We start from the raw sequence: 17,266 nt of genomic DNA on the forward strand, positions 1-17,266 counted from the left end.
CACCTGTGATCTTACACGAGTTAACGAGTTAACCCACCAAACAATTTAGTTTAGTCTTTAGCGATTCTTCTCCTAATCGAAACGCTCCACCTAGTCGTACATGCAATAAGTTATCGAGAAATGTACTTAGTAGACCAGATGCGAAAGTTTCAATGGTTGTAACGTGTGGATATCTGAATACGATGCAACACCCAGAAAGAGATCGAAGTCTGAAAAGAATTGAATGATCCGGAGGATCCCAATATGAATACTCACTCATTATCGGATTGCAGCCCCGACTACTATGTGCTTTCAAGCACAGTTTCGAGCGCAGGTTCATGCACCGTTTCCGAAATTTCTATATTCCATTTCCCGAGCCAATAGTATGTCCATGATCTCCTTGCCGTGCTTTACGTTACCCGCCACGAACAGAATCACTTCATCGTCAATCTTAACCGAATTGTAGTCTAAAAGCGACTCTACCATTTTCCTATCCCAGATGGACAATGCAAGATTGATTACACTTGGAGCTATTTTCGTACTCACTTTAAGTAATGCTAGAAGAACATCTCGGCCGTGATGTAAGGCTTGACTCACCGAAAGTGATTCAAATCGATCACTTTCTGCTCATTTAATATAAATCGCCTCTTTAATACGCGATTTAATGAACATTATGATGTCCCCAGTATTGTCATTTGCATGTATGTATAGATTAGGGGAACGAGCTAGATGGTGAACGAGGTCATGGTCATCTCTGCTACTAACAAAACTTTGATAATATTGTTCGAATTCGTGATAATCGTTTGCATGCCGAGAAGCAGATTGTTTCTCTTAACAGGACCGCATTCGTCAAGTCCATCAAGGACTATGGTTGCAGGGTTGGATTCTAACAATTCCAGAATAATATTAACCGTTTCTTCGAGACTGAGTTTCTCCGGCGTTCGTCCTCGGGCTTCCTTCCTCCGAGCAAGGTGTTTTTTCGACACAGGTTCCCTTGTTGGGGTCTCCGCATCGAATGAGCACAACTGCTCTAATACATTTCTCAGTATTTGTGTTGGATCAGTCCTTTCAGGCTCATTGATGGTTCGAGCACAATAGAAGTATGCAATGGGTGCAGAGCTGGGATGCTGTTGGGCTCGATTTCTAAGATATTCGATAACATGGCATACAAGCATGCTCTCCCACTGCCAGGGATTCCATGTAGCCACAGAATGGAGGATGTGCTAGCCTCCATCCATTCCTTGGATTCCTTCTATCTCAACAGCCAATTATAAGAACCAGATAATAAGTGCGCAATTTGTCCCGGTGATGGCTAGAGCCTGGTATCATTGTAAGCCATTTAAAAACTTTCACTTGCTTCTGTTCCTTGAGATTATCTTGTACACTAGATAGATCTTCAGCAATGCGCTGCACTGGATCCTTGAGATCGTTCAAGGCTTTGACCAAATGGTGTTCGATTTTGTTCAATCTGAGTTCTGCAGACGACATGTCTTGTTGAATGGTCTGTGTGAGCTTGTGCAGTTCTCCAAGACGTTGTCCTAAGTCATTTCCCAGCAGCTTCGTTGATGAAATCCCGTTCTCAAGGCTCTGTTTTGATGTCTGGCATACATCCATAGATTGCGTGAGACCATCCATGTTTCTGCCAATCTCCACGCCTTCAAGGATAGCAGCATTCGAGTTGGTGTCGCTGACAACAGCCTGCGATCTAATTAATAGCCGAATCTTCAACCACAGCGGTGCATCATTTACCTGCAATAGAAACCTGACAACAGCCCATGGTAAACTCGCGTGGACTGGATCATATTGCACAAATATATCCCCAACAGACTTGAACTTTTCTATCCAGATTGCAAGTTTAACAAATATGTCGCGAATAATGATCACTTGACCATTTTTCCTTTCCCACTTCCATTTTCTTCCTTGAATTCCTGCTTTTGCACTAAATACAAAATTTCTACCAAAATTTGTCGCCTTTCTAAGCCCGCGGCGACGAGTGCTGAAGTATTTGTAAACCGGACTCGTTCAAGAGCCTCATTCCACAGGTCTTCAGATTGTCTGTCACGTCAGTAGATGTCCCTCAATAGGAGATGCAATCATTGCCTTACGTTTTGACATGAGCTACAACTCCAGGTGTGGTCAATTCGACTATGATTTTGATGTTCTTCGACGAATGATCTCCCTGAAATCAGGTGCGTTGAGGCTCTGCCCATCAGGATCCAGCAGTGCAGTATTGATTCAATAAAAAAAACTCGATCTTTACTTAACCGTAAATTTTTTAGATGCACTGGTAATGAAGCAGAAATGGTCAAGAATCATTTCGTGGCATCAGAAAATTCGGTATGTTAGCTAGATCTAATTTTGCTAGAAGATGCCAATGAACTGCTGCATGTCAGCTCTGCACAGCCTTCCAAAGGCAAGTAAGTATGCCTCGGGGAGCCGCCCCTATCTAAAGTCACCAGTGACAATGGTGTGGTTGAATTGAAGACCGATATGTATGAAGCATTTAATATCGACTTCAATCGTTCGTGGAGGGGTGGTGACCACCCATTTTTACACCTTTTCATTGGGCCGATTGCAGTTTATCAAGTAAGACCATCTGCGACGGCTAAGTTGCAATTCAATACACATGGTTGGAAATATTCTAGTGTTCCTTCACTACGCAGTATGAATTTACTCAGGTAGGTTAGCAGGGTTGACCATGCTCAAAGCTTATCAACCCCACCGTTGGAATTCTGTATGCCACCCGAGCCGCCATACCTTAGGAATCATCGGATTCATAGTTCAGAGTAAGGTTTTTGGTGCTGACTCATAATTCACTATGACTCGATTCCGAACACCATTAATATAAAGGATTGAGTCTCTCTTATGAATAGAGACCGGTGCCATGAAGCCATTCAATATACCTTCAGGAAATCAATGGCACAATACGCAGCTCAATCCGAGCGTCTTTGGTTAGAGCCAATGACCATAGAGAAACATCTCGATGGCTATCACAAAATGCTCTCTGATCCGGGAGCGAAGTCATGGACGTAATATGAGCCCTTTCAATCTTACCCACTCTTGATCTCCAAGACAGGTCTAACATTCAACCAAACTTAGAAAACCAAGCGAGTCCCTCGCGGAGAGTAAAGCATATATGGTTGAAAGACTACCGAACCCCGAAAAGCCGTGGATTGAGAACTATGCAATTCTACTTCGGCCGACAACACCTACCCCCGCCGACCAAAAGCCTGAGCTCATTGGCGCAATTGGAACGATAAGATTCGAAGCTGGGCACGGCGCAGAGGTTGGTTATGGTATACACACTGGTTACCATGGCAGAGGATTTGCTACTGAAGCTATGAAGCTATTTTTGGGGTTATATTGGAGTAAAGAGAGTACGTGAAAACAACGCCAGCCATGATCCCCTAAAAATCTAACTGAATATAGGAGAAGGGGATTGGAACACATTGGTAGCGGCTATAGACCCCGAGAATGTTGTCAGTCAGAGAGTTGTAGAGAAGGTAGGCTTCAAAGAAGGAGACCTTCAGGATGAAGAACACGAAATGTGGACCAAAGGGGGCAAAGAAAAGAAACTTGTGAGGCACAGAGAATGGTTGCTATCGAGACCAGTGTGAATATTATTCTACCATTCTCCAGTGGAAATGCTAGTTCATGAAGCCTTCCTCAAACCCCAAAAATCCGGCGACTCAATTGACCGTTGAAGTCGACTATTTGCAAATAATTTCCACCTTATCGCTTACGTTGAGTAATCTCAGAAATTCTATACTATCCATATAATTAATCGGTGCCGCGAGAATTTTGTTCCATTCAACGTTCGCCGTCATTGTTTTATAATAAATACACTAGCGTGACTGATATATTTAAACCCCAACTTCATCAAGGTGGGATTACAAGGGTGTAGAATATGCTGACTGAAACAAACAATCAGGTAGGTATTTCTCATTATATGAGTCACTGCGCAAGTGGGTTGTGCATCTCATATCAAACGAATATACGACCCCTTTCGCTGTTCATAAGACAAAGATTGACAGACTCCCCATTCGCATATTTCTTCTTACTTCACTATCCAGTATCACTATCAACTATCAAAATCATGTCGTCACATACAGTAAAATCTGATCGTCTAACCCTTGAACCTATCAATCTTGACAAGCATCTTCATGGCTGTCACAAGATTCTTTCCGAGCCTCGTAACGCTGAATGGTCGTAAGGCTCCCAAGCTAAGCTGTAAAAGTCTATAGTGAACCCCGATCTTAAATGACCTGTGTAGTACCCGAGCACCAAATACTCAACTCGAGCAGACAGAAGAAAGGATCTTGGAAAGTATGTCCAGCGTCCAATTTCCAATGTGGGCAATCATGGCCCCGACTACATTGTCTATTTCAGTACCTGTGGCGGATGAGACAGAAGGGCAAGAGATGGAAATGGTGGGTATCATCGGAATATCCCATAAACCAGAGAATGTGGGGTATAAGATTCATCCAGACCATTGGGGTAAGGGGTACATGACAGAAGCTTTGAGATTGTTTGTAGAGATGTTCTGGACTCTTGAAGGTTTGTCACATTTGCTTGTTAGAATGTTGAAACTGGAACTTTGCAATGGAGAAAGGACTAAAAACTATTATAGAAAAGAAGTCTTTGCCGCAAATTATAGCGGCTTACACTCCTGGTAATGATGCCAGTGCTAGAGTGCTCGAGAAAGTGGGTTTCAAGACTGGGAAACTACTTCGTGGAGAGATTGAATTATGGTTTAATCGTGGTCAAAATCGGAAAAAGCGATATTCAGTGCATGTACATAGATCGTCCTGGGTCTAATGAATCATTAAACTGTCAACATTTTCTCTCTTCTCTGGATTCAAGGCTTTGATGTCTTCGACTCGATATTCGAATCGGTTTCAAGTATATGGTGGTCCTTTCTATTTCATGTCTGCAAGCTAATCATACTTTCCGCCATCGAACCAAACAGGGCTCAGAATACATGATATGTACTTCCACGCATACCAGGTTTCCTTTCCAAATGATCCCATCACGCTTTGAACACAGCATTCACCATGATTCTTACTCCTTTGGCATCCATTTTTGGGCATGATGATATGATAAGCATGCAGATATACTGTATCACTGTCATCCGTCTCAAATAACCGCATCTCAAATATTCGTACAAGCTTTGTTGTCGGAAGGTATAGCTTGACGCGTGCAAACTCGATTCCTAAACATTTCCGACCGCTTTTACCAAAGGCGAATTGGAATTTGGATCACTCGCAATTCTCTTCCCGTAAATAGTGTTCCGAACCAAGTTCCAAGGGATCTGGAAAAACATTTTGAGCGGTTCAAACACCGAGAATAGTTATGCTGATCTGAGTACATGGAGGAATGATGCAGGCGTGCCCGCATGCTTGCTAGATATGGGAACTTTTCAAAGTGTAGAATATCACATTTCGTGAAGAGCAGGCTTGGAGCACCGCGCCTTCTCTTATTAGGGGCATAGCTTGCTATTGTGCCCACGCCATTTCCTAGTCGAAGACAAGGCAGCTGATATTCATAATTGTCCCTATGAGACGTTATTGATGCATAAACACTGTAAAAGAACCCAAGATCCTGTATGTAGAGCTCGTCTGAAATGACAAAAATCGTGGGCCTAATCCGTGCTGTTACATTAACAATTGAACTCAACGGCATGATTAAAACTACCATATTACTCGTGAAAATCTTGGATCTTGAAAGCGTGTTTTCACTGATGAACCACATCGAAGTAAGACTCATACCACCAAGTAAGCGCAGGAAGCTTTGGCCCTAGTATATGTGCTAGAGGATGAAGATAGAATCGATGAAAAGCTTCACCGATAGTGAACACTAATGATAGGCCTACTACCGTCTCAATTTTTCTTGACAAACGTCATCTACTTGATCTCTTAGTTCAGAAACGCAAAACTGTTTCTATTATTTTCAAAACGTTGACACAGAATAGATATGCAGATGATTGCAAGGAACCCGAATATGAACTATGAAAATATCAAAACTAAGAGTAAAGGTGACAACGAATTGATAAAAGGAAAACAGAAACGTAAGTTCCATCTCTCAGACATGTAATACTCATCTCACTGTTGGAGAACTGAAACCGCTCAGGGATTTGGCATCGTGGTTGAGCTTCCTACTGAGAGAGCATACCGTGTCGTCTAATGAAAGCTATACGACACGACCAGTTTCTCTTACACTTTGATTGTCTTTTTGGTGGCTTGACTTGACCATATCGTCAACATAGGCACTGCAACCTTGATATAGAAACCTGTGCCTTGTATCTGAGGCATTAAAGCCTACATAGCGTCAGAAACTAAACCGAGGCACTTGATTAATGTTAATGTGAAGCTTCCAAAATTGTATAGAGTTCATTGATCCAGAGATCGAGGCATTCTTTTTATAATAGATTGGCTCAAGATGGCTGCCAGACTGCCAATTCAAGCATTTCGTTCATACAAAAGCATTCTTCAACAACCACCACACTTTTCTCAAACATATCGACATCCGTTCCGATCACAATTTCTCTCAAAATGGTCAGCACGAGCATATTCAACACCTCCACCACCACCACAACCCATAAATCATAACATCAATGCTACCTCCGAGCCTTTATCTGAATCAATACCCCAGTACCGCGATTTGCGATCTCAATTCCCTTCTGGGTCCGTTGCGCCAACGCCCTCACCTTCATCTCCCAAACGAAAACGATCCCTCCGTCCCACAATCTATGCCTCTCTTTTCCTCCTAATCGGACTTACAACTGGACAATATGTGTCGCTTGTCCTATCTCCCCCCGCACTCCCCGAGCCTTCTTCTCCCTCGGACGAACTCATGATCTCTTGGTTACACGCGCAGGCCTCAAAGATCCCACTGGTACAATCTCTAGCTGAGGATCCCGTCTGGCAATCTTGGGATGCCTATTCCACATTCACACCTGAAGAGCGTCCGCACCGATTTACTACTGGTCCATTGGGAGGATCTAGATCGATAGGCGGGTACCAAAGAATTTTTTATAATTCTACCACAGGAGAGTTTATATCGATTGTATACTTAGGAGGAGCACTAGGAGGATGGCCTGGTGTGGTGCATGGAGGTCTTATAGCGACGATTATGGATGAATCACTCGGGAGATGTGCGATCAGACAACTGGCCGCGGGAACAGGCGTCACTGCCCAATTGTCGTTGCAATATTTGAAGCCAAGTGTTACCAATGCATTCTACGTAGTGAGATGTACACCAGTCATAGGAGAGGAGGGAGGTGGAGAAAGAAAGAGATGGGTAGAAGGACGTTTGGAGACATTAGAAGGGAGAGTTTGTGTAGAGGCAAAAGGATTATTTGTCGCACCGAAGAATTATAAAACGAGGGTAATCACGGCGGGCTTTTAAGAAGCTCCCGGAATATGGAATGTTTAGATGGAATGCAGGGTGTTCATGAGCACTGACTGGCTACGCTTTGAAACAACCACAGGTTGCCAGAATTCGAACCAATTCATCGATATTTTGAGAGTATTCTCGAAGCCCATTTTACCATTCTAAAATACTCGTAGGTCGGAATCAATGATAAGTAACACCAAACTACCAAGCAATATTAAGACTCCACAAAAGATTCAGTGTCTTCGCTATATCAAATTGATCTATTCATCTAAGAGGAAATAGTCTTCTACTCTCATTTACTAGATTGCTGGTAAGTTTATCATCAATCAAAGAGAAAACCTGTCACGTTCATAGATTGATCAATTTGTAACCGTTTTTTTGTTCTCCACACTATTCACTCATGCCCAAGCTCAAGTGATAGTGGTGAAGCAGAGTCTCTTTACGATTACTGAAAGGGCTATCCCTTTCCAATCAAGAGTTTTCCTTCCCACAATATGCACGACAAATACCTTGTTGTCGGGAAACTCGCGAAGGTTTCTACTGCAAGGCTTAGTACAAGTATCCACAAGAAGCAGGTACAATTAAGTCTCCAAGACAGCTCATCATGATAGCGATCACGAACTGCAGAATAGTATGAAGAGTCTTCGGGAGAAGACCCAGATGATTATTCTATGTCTGGACACCTTCAAATTCGAATCTATCAATGGTGCTAACAATAACCACATTTGTCTTGTTATGGAGGGATCCGGACATCTTCCTGAGAATATGTATTTAGTCTCGTTTATCGATAGAACATGGTTCAAACCCCTCAGGCCATGTCTCAGAACAACCAGGGCAAGTAGAGATATCTTTCTACCTTGATTGGAACCAATTTGGAGCTTGATTCCATTGAAATGGTTCACATTACGGTGCGCAAGACCGTATATTCACCACAAGGTCACATATGCCTAGAAGTAATGAAAGTCAATCCATCCGCCATCCAGTCTAATATTTGGGTTCTAGTGTGTCTAGTAAGCACATATTCAACGCGCCCTGGAAGTAGTCGTTAGATTTGCGAAATTGGGATATCAGGGGAGTTTTCATTTGGGACGAGAATGTTTGGTAACCTCTACTGGGATTTTCATGTGGAGGTGGAGAAGCAGATTGGGATGTGGAGAACTTTGTGTGGAGCAGCGATGCTTAGAACGTACAGCATAGATGATCGATGGAATCAATTTTCGCTTTTATCTTCTCGTGAAGTGCACATTTTCTATTAGAAATCTTCACGAAGTCAAATGTTAGTAGTTTACTTGCAGGTCATAACAGCTGTATCAACCGGAAAACAATGCCTATATATGGCTAAGAGTTCTTATTTTGTAGTGGATGTTCCCTTATATAAGGTTATGTGATAAAGAATGTGGTTAGAGCTGCATTGCGTCGACGAAGAATTATTCGAGAACATGAAGCCTGCTTCCATTAATGATTGCCAGGTGAAATCACAGTCTGTCCCCAGAATCTTTCATATTCCCAAAGTCTTCCTCTCAAACTCTGAATTACTTTGCACCCTCCAATGCTCCAAAGACGCTTGCCAAACTAGAGTTGGAGGCTACTCCCGGTGGTAAATTCGCATTGCCTGTGCTATTCGACTTTTTCGCTCCACCAGTGCTGTTCCCCCCGGATGCACCATTCAGTGATCCAATGAGCGCGGCCAAGCCATCGGTTCCGTTTTTGTTGCCACCATTAGCGGTCTGTCCTCCTGCACCTTGTTGCGGTTGATTATTGGCACCCGATGCCACGTTGATACCGCTTTCTCCTCCGACGTTTGTAGAACCATCGGGCTTCTTCGTTATTCCTGCGTCTCCGCCAAGATTGGTTGATCCATCGGCACCAACTTTATCGGCTATTAGTATCATGTCAAAAATGGAGAGACCAGACTAACCTGTGATACCCGCTGATTCCCGCTGCACAGCCGGGTTGGGAAGTGAATGGATGCCAGCAACCAACAGAGAGATGAAGACAGTAGAGAACTTCATAATTGAAAATTATAATGATTATAAGTAAGTATGTCAAGGAAAGACGATTAGCCAAGTCTATTGGCAATGAAATAAGGTATCAAAAAAGCTTATTAAATGAGTGTTTTTATGAAAATTGTACTTAGAAATGAACCAGTCATCCAAAAACAAAATTAAAGAGCGAGAACCTAGAACTGTCCAAGAAATATAGAGCTTGGGAGAAGTTCTGTGATCATATACCAAACTCGAGTTCTAAAAATAGCCATCGAAATTCAAACCCACCATTCTTCGTCTTGCCGATCTAGACTTCTGGAGTAGTTTAGTTCGCAAAATAATCCCAATTTTAACATCTGCCAGATGCAAAGCTTTCTGATAGGATTCCAGAATGTAATAATAGACGGAACGTTTGTGTGTTGTGGCTTGCCAAGATGTGTTTGGAAACATGAAGTGTAGTCGGTAAGGTTCAGCCAAGACCGGAAGATGGCACGTGATTTATGCGATAAATATCGGAATTTGTCAACTCCTAATGACGATACTATTGAGCTACATAGGTATATCAGAGGCCTACCAACGCATTTTTATTCTCAAATACAAAATTTGTTCTTCTTATCTTGATTCATCTGTCGCATTTCAAAGTGCCCACTTCAATCTTGTGAGCGGGGCAAGGACGTCCACAAGAATGTATTCTAGAGCTAACGCCATACTACAAGTTGGGTATTGGAATTAAAGGATTGTTGCGAGCTAAGATCCAGAAACTTTGAATTACTGATGGAGAAGACCACCGGAGAAGAACTTCAAACCGAAGCTTTCTGAGCAATTGAGCAAGCGAGGAGACCGATTGTCCAGCCTACGTAGCATAGCGTCCAATATACATGCTACTAGCAGCGAAGAATGAAACAAACATACTTTAATGTCTATCCTAATCTTACCATGGAGCCTCGTGCCATATCCTTTTTACTAGTCTTCAACCATCTGGGTAATGTACCTTGAAGTGCCTCATGCCTAGCAAGATGCTAAAAAGCAACATCAGGAAGCGGCTTCGACACAAAATTGCAAGAGGACTCGTTGCAATTTCGTGACCGCCCCATTCGTCTGTTCTCCTCTCTCCAAGAAGGGCATGAACTGGCATAAGGAGCATCTATTCTCGTTCAGTTATCTCAAGCGCATGCAACTAGGGTTATGCTGTGGTTGAAAAAACCCCCAAGGAGCCAAACAACTATGACAGAATTCAAAGCCACATCTAGCGCCGTGTGAAGCTGAAAATGCTCAGCGCTTTCTAAATGCACTAACATGATTTGTCGCCGACTTACAGTCACGGGTTCGACATATAATTTTGAGACACCCCCCATTCCTCTCATTTCACGCATAGCATTTCGGACAAGCTACCGTGGTCTTCTCGATTTCCTTCCGAGACTCCTCATCCTTTGCCAATGAAAAATCGTATTGCTTATAGGTTAGACCACGGTTCCATGGACTTTGATGTTGCACACAAGTCGAGGCTTTACAGCTCCCACAAATCATTTCCGGATCATCCCCTTCGCGGATCTGAATAGAACTATAATTTGGAGCTAAACACCAGAATAAATTCGGATCGGATCGTAGATGACTTTGTAGTGCAAGGTCGCAATATCTGGATGTTTTATTAATATCTAAAAGTGCTGCAAATATACGATAGTCTTACGTTGCAAACATCGTCTTCGTGGAATATAGTTCTATGAATCACTCTTCTAGCTCCTGTGAGTAGATGGGAAATGTGAGGATATGCGATGCTTCACTCATTGTAAAGGACATACTTTCTTGTAAGCAAGGCAAGCATACATACTTCTGTGTGATGATCACATTCTGCTGTTATTGGTCCATATTTGTTGTCTTCTGAAGTTTCTTCCCCGCAATAACCCAAACATACTTCGCACTTCTGGCGTAATCTCTTATCATCTTTCTCTCCCTAAAGCTCGGAAGCCTCAACTTTCTATCAGCTTCTCGAATCTATGAAATCGATTTCGCGACTATTACCGTGTAAAAGTATCTTGGCTGTCATGAAAGGAAGGAATAAGGCTTTGATAGCCATACCCAAACACCTTTTGCAAATCACCGTATTGAAAACTCGTACCTGTAGGTCTTGGATCTCGACGAAAATACAAACTGTGTCACCTATTGAAATCCGATCGGGCAATGTATGAATTTCTATATTCACCTGTCGCATAGTTCAAGAGCCGAGTGAGAGCCCAACAGAATAGAATTCTTATGATAGAATACCAAAATCTCCGCAGATGATATGTAGACCAACGGTATATTCGAAAATCTCCTCATGTACAGAACCCTGGGTAGAAAACACCGGCAGGCTTTGGATCCAAGTATGTATATAGAAATATTTGAATACAATACTGTGGACACCATGGATTAACTAACACGTTAGGTCTAGCATTTGAAATTCCACAGCTTTCTGGAGTATCCGAGAATGAGGAGGAAAACCAGTGGAACCTCGCCCGTGGATCATATAATACACGGTTACGAGTTAACCGTCTTTTAGAGTTGCTTGATGATTTCAGTCGGCTAGTTCAAATTCTCATTGCCAATTCATCGATTCAAAGGAAGGTTATGATTTAAGGGAATTGAGGGACAAATCATCAAGTACCAAAGGGATCATTAAGTAAAAAAGGAAAAAACGATAAACATTGAAGAAAAACCGATCGGTTAATCTATCTTCATGAATAATGTGTTAATCAATTGCGCTTCTATGTGATTAAAAGGTGATGGCCAGTTCAAGCCGCTACGATGAAATCTTGTCAAAAACGAAAAGCGCTGGTAGACATCTGCCCAATATTTGCAGCCCTATTATGATAAAGTTGAAAAAACAGGAATTGGCACTGCTTGAGCACGCAGTCCGAAAGAGAACACTGAATATTGGATATCATTGCATCATATTATTATAGAATACTACTATTACGTATCAACAGAAAGTCATTTTAAAGCCCATCTAGCCTCACAATGCTCTCCTGAAACACCAATCCTTAAATTCCAATCCATTTTGTCCAAATTTAGAATTCGTAAAATACCGTGCCATTAATCAAATCCCTTCGTTGCCGATCAATTCTGATCATCGTAATAATGTTACGCAAGAAATGAGAAACTCTCCTCCTTTCTCAGACTACTCGGTTTCTTCTTAACATTCCAATCACTACTTCTGACTTGTACAACTCGTTTAGTCAACGTAGGAGTCTGACCTAGGTCTCCTAGAGGAAGGTTAACATTCTCCCAATCGTCCTTTTCCTCCACTGGCACCTCCCATTCTTCAACATCTTCGTTGTTGTCAAGTGCTTTTTTCCGCTCCAATGCACGCATGAACTCAATCATGACACCGAGACTTTCTATCAGTCCCATACTAGCTTTATCTCCACAATCACAATCACATCCACCAGGACATTCGCTGTTACCGAAAGACCTGTACTCAATTAAACAATGCTGATGTGTTGCACAGCCGCACGATAAGCATGGCAGGAACACCGCACTGATAGGTTCTGTGCAAATTGTGCAGCAAAGTTGGCGTTGAACAGTCTTACAGCGATCACATCGTCCGGCAGCACCGCCGATGGAACTCAAGTGGAGGGGATCCAGACGCGCTTCGTGCTTGAGGCAATAGCCCGCAATGTCTAGACCTTGATTAGTCGATGAGGCATGCAGATCCTTTTTACCCAGAATTATTTGAGTTGGAGGGGATGCCTCATGGATCACAGTATGGCTATCATTAGACATTATTGAGGCAGCGAATGACTTATTGTCGGGAACATCCATCTCAGAAGTATGGTTCCGTAGTCCATCATACTTCAAGATTTCCAATCTAGCCAAGGGGAGTCCCCAACAATAAAGCAATTCGGCGTAGGCTTGACGATAGCTCATGTGACGAGCCATGTGGTTCCTATCCAATAGTGTCGTACCCATGCATCCTTCGTCGTCAAACCCATTCTGATTTTCCAATGTCATCTTGATCCCGATACAAACCTTTGGCTTGAGTTCATCCATTGTGCTTTCATCATCCGAAAACGCCATTTGTTCATTACCAACTCGTTCTTTTACGCTTCCAAGGACTGTTGTATTCCCCCAAGTAATAGCACTAGGAGCCAAGCTCAACATGTGTTCAACTGGGCTAGGTCGTTTCCGACTTGGTGGTGGATTCGGTGGTGATGATGACGCAGTCATAGAAAACGGACGCGAAAAGTTTGCAGCAAAACTTGAGGCAAGACTCGAATTTCCACGTCGAAAGGTTCTCGGGTTTTCCGGAGAAGTCGACAGACTTTGAGTATGTTGTGGAAGATTTTCCGAGCTTCCTCTATTTGACCTCAGAGGGGGGGTTTCACCACAACTATACGATGCCGAAGCAGGGTCACTGCCCCAAGCACCGGTGGAAGATCCCATAGATCCAAAGATTCCAGAGGGCGTATTAACTAATTTTGGTGTTGACACAGCAGATTCTACTGGAGTCTTTTGATACATACTCCAAGCTGCGCTGTTGTTTGGGAAATAATCGACAGAAAACGCAGGAGTCTTCATAGAGAGAGGTGTCTGCGGTTGAGTCGCGCCACCATCAGCGTTTATTGCATGTGATGGTGCGCCGGAAGCAATTGGTTCACTGAACACACAAGATAGCATTGCAAGCATTTGAATGTCACGGAGCTCTTCAAAGTGCGTGAAGAGATCTCCAATCAATTGCTTGGCAAGAGGACTGCTTCCCCACTTGACTCTTCCAGAAAAGCTACCACGTCTACGTTGCTTATCGTGAGAGACATCGATACCACTATCTGAGCCGCTGTCACGACGATGTTTCTTTGCCATGCTCTCAGCTATCACTAGCACAGGCTCACGGCGTTGGCTTTGTTCGAGAACTTCAAGAGGGATATCATTGTGTAGCAGCATAGCAGCATATCTCCATACATCAGCCAATTTGGAGTGACCGTACTTGTCAGCAATACTTGCATTATGTTCGCAGAGATACGGACCACTACCAAAGATGGCATATTCTTCTGCAAGGTAAACCTTTGCAGGAAGAAAATCATTGACATCACATAAAGATATGATGTTTTTAGGCTTCACAGATCGCACCCTACTAAAGCCTGTTCCGGTGGCCGTGTTGGTTCCAGTTCCTGTACCGGCCCCAGTTCCAGTTCCACCGGACCTTTGAGACATTATAGTTGGCGATCCTCTCATAGGGAATCGACGATTCGATCGACGCCAGTACTCTCTCATTGCAGGATATCTAGTAATACGGAATTGCGAAGAATCAGTATCGCTGCTGTTTGACGAATCATATTCATCTGATACTTCAGAATCAGCTTTGCTGTCTTCAGTCATTGACATAGCCTTAATGCGTGGCTGGGGCGAACTATTGTTTGCCAATCGACCAAAGGCATCAAAATTAGGTTCGCCTCTCGGTCGGGAAGTTCTGGAATCGGTTATTTTTTCGAGTAAAGACTTCATTTTATCTTCTTTTGGTGGAAAGAAACAGACTAGCTTGCCGTTCATTGCAAAGCGAGCACCGCAAAGTCTAGGTAGTGGTACATTAACATTTCGTGGTAAGCTGATCGTTTCCGCCGTAACACTGGAATCTAGCTCTTGAGACATCATTGCCGAAGCACCTGGGGGAATATCACTATCCTCTTCATCGCTTGAACTTTCGTCTGCAAGACCATCCAAATCGTCATCGTCTAGATCATCTATATCATGAAGAAATATAGTACTCGTTTCAAGATCAACCTCTCCAAGCAAATAACATAGAGCAGCTTCCAGACAGCCTTGCTTACGACTTACAAAACTTGTTGCAATTTGCTGTACTTCCTTTCTAAGTTTATTGTAGGTCTCATCGGGCATGAGGGACGTTCTGCCAAGTGTAAAGGTGGGGGCTTTGGTCTCCGGATACTGATCAGGGAAGGTAATGGTTGTCTTGATATAAATTGGTGTGCCATTTTCACCCCATGGTCCGTTCATGGAAACAACAACTGTCCTCTTGTCCATATCAACGCCATCAAATGTAATTTTCGGAAGCTGGTCATTGATGCGTATAATCTCATCGTGTAAAGTCTCTGGCTCGTCCCAATCACCATCCTCTTCAAACTCAGGACTCAGCAAAGACAACCTTCTCGACAATGATCGCTTGCGCCGCATGGATCCGTTATCGGGTTTCGAGAACTTGATTCCACTCATCCAGCCAATCTGAGACTGGTTTAAGTCTTCTTGCTTCGTTGCCTTCTCCTTTCCTCGCATCGCAGGGGCGCGGATTGTGGTATGAGTACGGGAAGTGTGAGGCAAGGTCATCTTTTTCATCCCAACACTAAATGAACTCAGCTTCAGGCCAGAACTACCAGGTCGAGGACCGGTAATTGTGGCTGTCTTCTTATCGCTTGCAGATGTTTCCGTGGTACGAAACGTCTTGTAGACTGCTCCTTTACGTGTGAGGTTGAGCTTTCCGTGCACCTTTTTCCCTTTCACATAGCCAACTCCCTCAAGTGTATCATGGTTCACGTGTTGCATTTTCAATTGGTTGTCCTCACCCCACGAAACTAACTGGAATTCTCTATTGTCTTCTCCCTCATCTGTGATGCTTCCACGACTTCTCCAGAGAAATTCTTTGACTTTTGAAGTTCCATGCCCCGGAAAGGTAATGACTGCTTCCGTGATAGAGTCGGTAGAATTGTCCCCAGTGATACGCCGATCATAGAGATGAAGGTCCCCAGGAGTGTCCTGAGGCATAGCTAAGATTCCCCAACCAAACGGTGTGTGTCGAGCTCTCCAGACTGGGAATCCTGTGTGTATAGTGCGCTCTGGGACATCGGATTCGTTCTCATAATCCCAAAATTTAATTGTTCTATCCAAAGAGCAAGTAACTAAGCTTGAGGCACGAGTACGATTCCAATCAACACCATATATTTTTGATTCATGCGCATTGATGGACCTCAATGGAACAGCGCCTTTCCTATCGTCCCAGATCCGTAGCCATCGATCATGAGATGAAGCTATGATATGCGGATCCTGACGGCTCCATTTGACCTGCGTTGCACCTGCAAACCAATCACAAAAGCTCAGAACAGGTTGCCGTGGTCTACGTAGATCCCAACAATGTACATATCCATCAACGGCACATGTTGCCAGGATATCAGGATGATACGCCGAGAAATTGATGTCGGTAATAGCTCTTGTGTGCCCATGGAGTGTGTGTTCAATTGCACCATGAGAAGCGTCCTCCTGCATATTCAAATTCCAGACAAGAGCCTTCTGATTGGCAGTGCTAACCACCCAATAGTCGCGAGCCGCGAAAGGGCACCACTGAACGTCAGCCACAAGCCATGGGAGGCCATGTCGAAGATGTCGTGGGGGATTGAGAGGAGAATCAAGATCAATTATGTCTAAGCCATCGGTCCTGAACAGAAGAGAAAAGTCTTAGCAAATCACGGAATGCGATTGTTGAAGTACTCACGAGGCTAAAGCAACGTCGCGTCCGGAAGGAGATATAGTAGCGGATCCGACTTTTCGGTCTACATGTATAGACACATCTGCATCAAATGTAGTGCTGTCAAACGCCGACCTGATGGTCTTCCCCTTTCTCGAGTCTTCCATAATCTGAGTACTAAAGTTTTCGCATTCTCCAAATCAACAATATCACTTCGTACGGGGATGACTACAGGGCGAATATTTCGATGTTCGAAGTATGTAAACTCAAAGAGTGCTATCTAATTAGGGTATAGGCATTCTGCAATCCTTGAACGAACCTAACCGCATACAGTCTTAGACAGGAAGATCAAAACGATAATATTAGGCTATGACGATCAAAGGGCATGGTGATCTTCAAGTTGTTTCAATGGCAGATTTGGATGACGATAAGGCAATGAGGACAAGAGTGTGGAAAACACCCA

The 17,266-nt window shown here is 43.4% G+C and overlaps 6 protein-coding genes across 6 annotated transcripts; 3 read left to right on the forward strand and 3 right to left on the reverse strand.

Moving 5' to 3' along the window:
* Nucleotides 1-704: 704 nt before the first annotated feature.
* On the reverse strand, nucleotides 705-2,094 carry EAF01_004438 (uncharacterized protein; the record flags this gene model as incomplete). Its single annotated transcript, XM_038912692.1, has 5 exons — nucleotides 705-1,163; nucleotides 1,258-1,677; nucleotides 1,729-1,812; nucleotides 1,869-2,023; nucleotides 2,085-2,094. The coding sequence occupies 5 exons, from the start codon at nucleotides 2,092-2,094 to the stop codon at nucleotides 705-707; spliced, it is 1,128 nt and encodes a 375-aa protein (XP_038772376.1).
* An 801-nt stretch (nucleotides 2,095-2,895) lies between these two features.
* Nucleotides 2,896-3,596, forward strand: EAF01_004439 (uncharacterized protein; the record flags this gene model as incomplete). Its single annotated transcript, XM_038912693.1, has 3 exons — nucleotides 2,896-3,008; nucleotides 3,079-3,356; nucleotides 3,409-3,596. 3 exons carry the CDS (start codon nucleotides 2,896-2,898, stop codon nucleotides 3,594-3,596), a joined length of 579 nt encoding a protein of 192 aa, XP_038772377.1.
* A 479-nt stretch (nucleotides 3,597-4,075) lies between these two features.
* On the forward strand, nucleotides 4,076-4,797 carry EAF01_004440 (uncharacterized protein; the record flags this gene model as incomplete). Its single annotated transcript, XM_038912694.1, has 3 exons — nucleotides 4,076-4,188; nucleotides 4,253-4,536; nucleotides 4,610-4,797. 3 exons carry the CDS (start codon nucleotides 4,076-4,078, stop codon nucleotides 4,795-4,797), a joined length of 585 nt encoding a protein of 194 aa, XP_038772378.1.
* A 1,620-nt stretch (nucleotides 4,798-6,417) lies between these two features.
* On the forward strand, nucleotides 6,418-7,386 carry EAF01_004441 (uncharacterized protein; the record flags this gene model as incomplete). Its single annotated transcript, XM_038912695.1, has 1 exon — nucleotides 6,418-7,386. The coding sequence occupies one exon, from the start codon at nucleotides 6,418-6,420 to the stop codon at nucleotides 7,384-7,386; it is 969 nt and encodes a 322-aa protein (XP_038772379.1).
* A 1,520-nt stretch (nucleotides 7,387-8,906) lies between these two features.
* Nucleotides 8,907-9,386, reverse strand: EAF01_004442 (uncharacterized protein; the record flags this gene model as incomplete). The annotated part of the gene is made up of 2 exons (XM_038912696.1): nucleotides 8,907-9,244; nucleotides 9,293-9,386. The coding sequence occupies 2 exons, from the start codon at nucleotides 9,384-9,386 to the stop codon at nucleotides 8,907-8,909; spliced, it is 432 nt and encodes a 143-aa protein (XP_038772380.1).
* A 3,090-nt stretch (nucleotides 9,387-12,476) lies between these two features.
* EAF01_004443 (uncharacterized protein) lies at nucleotides 12,477-16,970 on the reverse strand (the record flags this gene model as incomplete). Its single annotated transcript, XM_038912697.1, has 2 exons — nucleotides 12,477-16,773; nucleotides 16,831-16,970. The coding sequence occupies 2 exons, from the start codon at nucleotides 16,968-16,970 to the stop codon at nucleotides 12,477-12,479; spliced, it is 4,437 nt and encodes a 1,478-aa protein (XP_038772381.1).
* Between the last annotated feature and the right edge of the window lie 296 nt (nucleotides 16,971-17,266).

Source organism: Botrytis porri (assembly GCF_014898465.1).
Source record: "Botrytis porri strain MUCL 3234 chromosome Unknown BPOR_005, whole genome shotgun sequence".
Lineage (NCBI taxonomy): Eukaryota > Fungi > Ascomycota > Leotiomycetes > Helotiales > Sclerotiniaceae > Botrytis > Botrytis porri.